We start from the raw sequence: 1,380 nt of genomic DNA, 5'->3' as shown, positions 1-1,380 counted from the left end.
ACGCTGCTCGGGAGCGCAGCCGGGTGCAGACCCTGCGCCATGCCTTCCTCGAGCTGCAGAAGACTCTCCCATCTGTGCCGCCCGACACCAAGCTCTCCAAGCTGGACGTGCTCCTCCTGGCCACCACCTACATCGCACACCTCACTCGCAGCCTTCAGGATGAGGAAGAGTCACCAGGAGAGGGCTTGGGAACCCTCCGAGGAGATGGGTACCTCCACCCTGTCAAGGTAGGGGAGCTGAGGAGCAGCCACCAGCTTCTCTCGGTGGAGAAGTCAGTGGGTGTAAAGACACTTGGGTGAAACTAAAGCTGCTTTCAAATGCGTTGCTCAGAGACTGACGGGATTCAAGTGCCGCGGGGTGTTTTCTTTGGCTCTGGTCTCGGGGAGTGAGTTGGCGCACTGGGGGAGTTGGGTTTTGTTTTTTTAAGTCTGATGAATTCAGAATGATTTAATTAAGATTAATTTGTAAAGTAATCTCTAATTCCTATAAAGTGACTAATTCATCGAGAGTTTCTTGGCTGCAGGGATGTGATTGTGGTGTATTTCAGAATAAGCCCTAAGTAGCTTCTGTTCGCTCCCCTGGTCACAGCAAAAGGACACAGGTCTCTTACGGTGCTTTTTATCAGCTGCCAAATATTACTGGCAGAAAACCCCTTTAAAATCATTGTTAGAGCAGTTAAACGATCCCGATGCGCATTTCCCAGGCTGCTGGGGTGCAGAAACCCCGGATTCATCCAGCAGTGACTCTTTATAGTGCTATTTACGTGCTGGTCGCCTCTATTGCATTTTATAAATGTTCTTGGAGTCTAACCGATCTTTCTAATATTCCTGGTAGTAAATTAATTTTTTAGATGGCACTAGAACAAAAGTGCTGCAGACAAACCTTGGCACATGCTTCAAACCCCCCTGAGTGCGGGATACGAGACAGCCGGCCCCGACAAGGGCGTCAAACACCGAGTGAGCTCGTACGGTGTCTCCATGTGAGAATGTGCTGCTGCTTTATGTCTTTAAACCAAAGAGCTGAGATGTGGCTGCTCCCTCCGGCTCTCGGAGCTTGCTTCTGTTGCTCACAGAAAGGGGCCGGCCCGCTCCCAAAAGCGGCTTGAAAAAGGGCACTTTTGGGACAGCGAGCTGGCCGTGCCTGGGTGGTTTTGCTGCCGGTGGGTTTGACGAGTTGTCTTTTCAAACATCCACCCCTCTAACAATGAACATCAGATTGGGGCTGGTGCTTCCCCCCGGGAGAAGGGCACCCAGCCGCGGCCCCCTTCACGCAGGGCCTGCTGTTGTTACACCGCAGTGTTCTTGTGTGCAAATACCGTAATCTCGCGCTGTGATTCCACCAGCGCTCCGTGCTCGGCTGTGAACTGTGCTCGGCCCCGGC

General features: G+C 52.5%; 1 protein-coding gene across 1 annotated transcript in view; it reads left to right on the top strand.

The window, feature by feature from the left end:
- Window positions 1-8: 8 nt before the first annotated feature.
- Window positions 9-1,380, top strand: part of TCF24 (transcription factor 24) — a gene marked incomplete at its 5' end in the record, with an annotated part of 1,651 nt that continues 279 nt past the window's right edge. The window contains one exon of the mRNA XM_010145937.1: window positions 9-227. Coding sequence (XP_010144239.1) covers window positions 9-227 — 219 coding nt within the window. The remainder of the gene's footprint in view (window positions 228-1,380) is intronic.

Source organism: Buceros rhinoceros, unplaced genomic scaffold, assembly GCF_000710305.1.
Source record: "Buceros rhinoceros silvestris isolate BGI_N320 unplaced genomic scaffold, ASM71030v1 scaffold35951, whole genome shotgun sequence".
NCBI lineage: Eukaryota > Metazoa > Chordata > Aves > Bucerotiformes > Bucerotidae > Buceros > Buceros rhinoceros.
The sequence above is the reverse complement of the archived record's forward strand: the minus strand, read 5'-3'. Positions and strand labels throughout refer to the sequence as shown.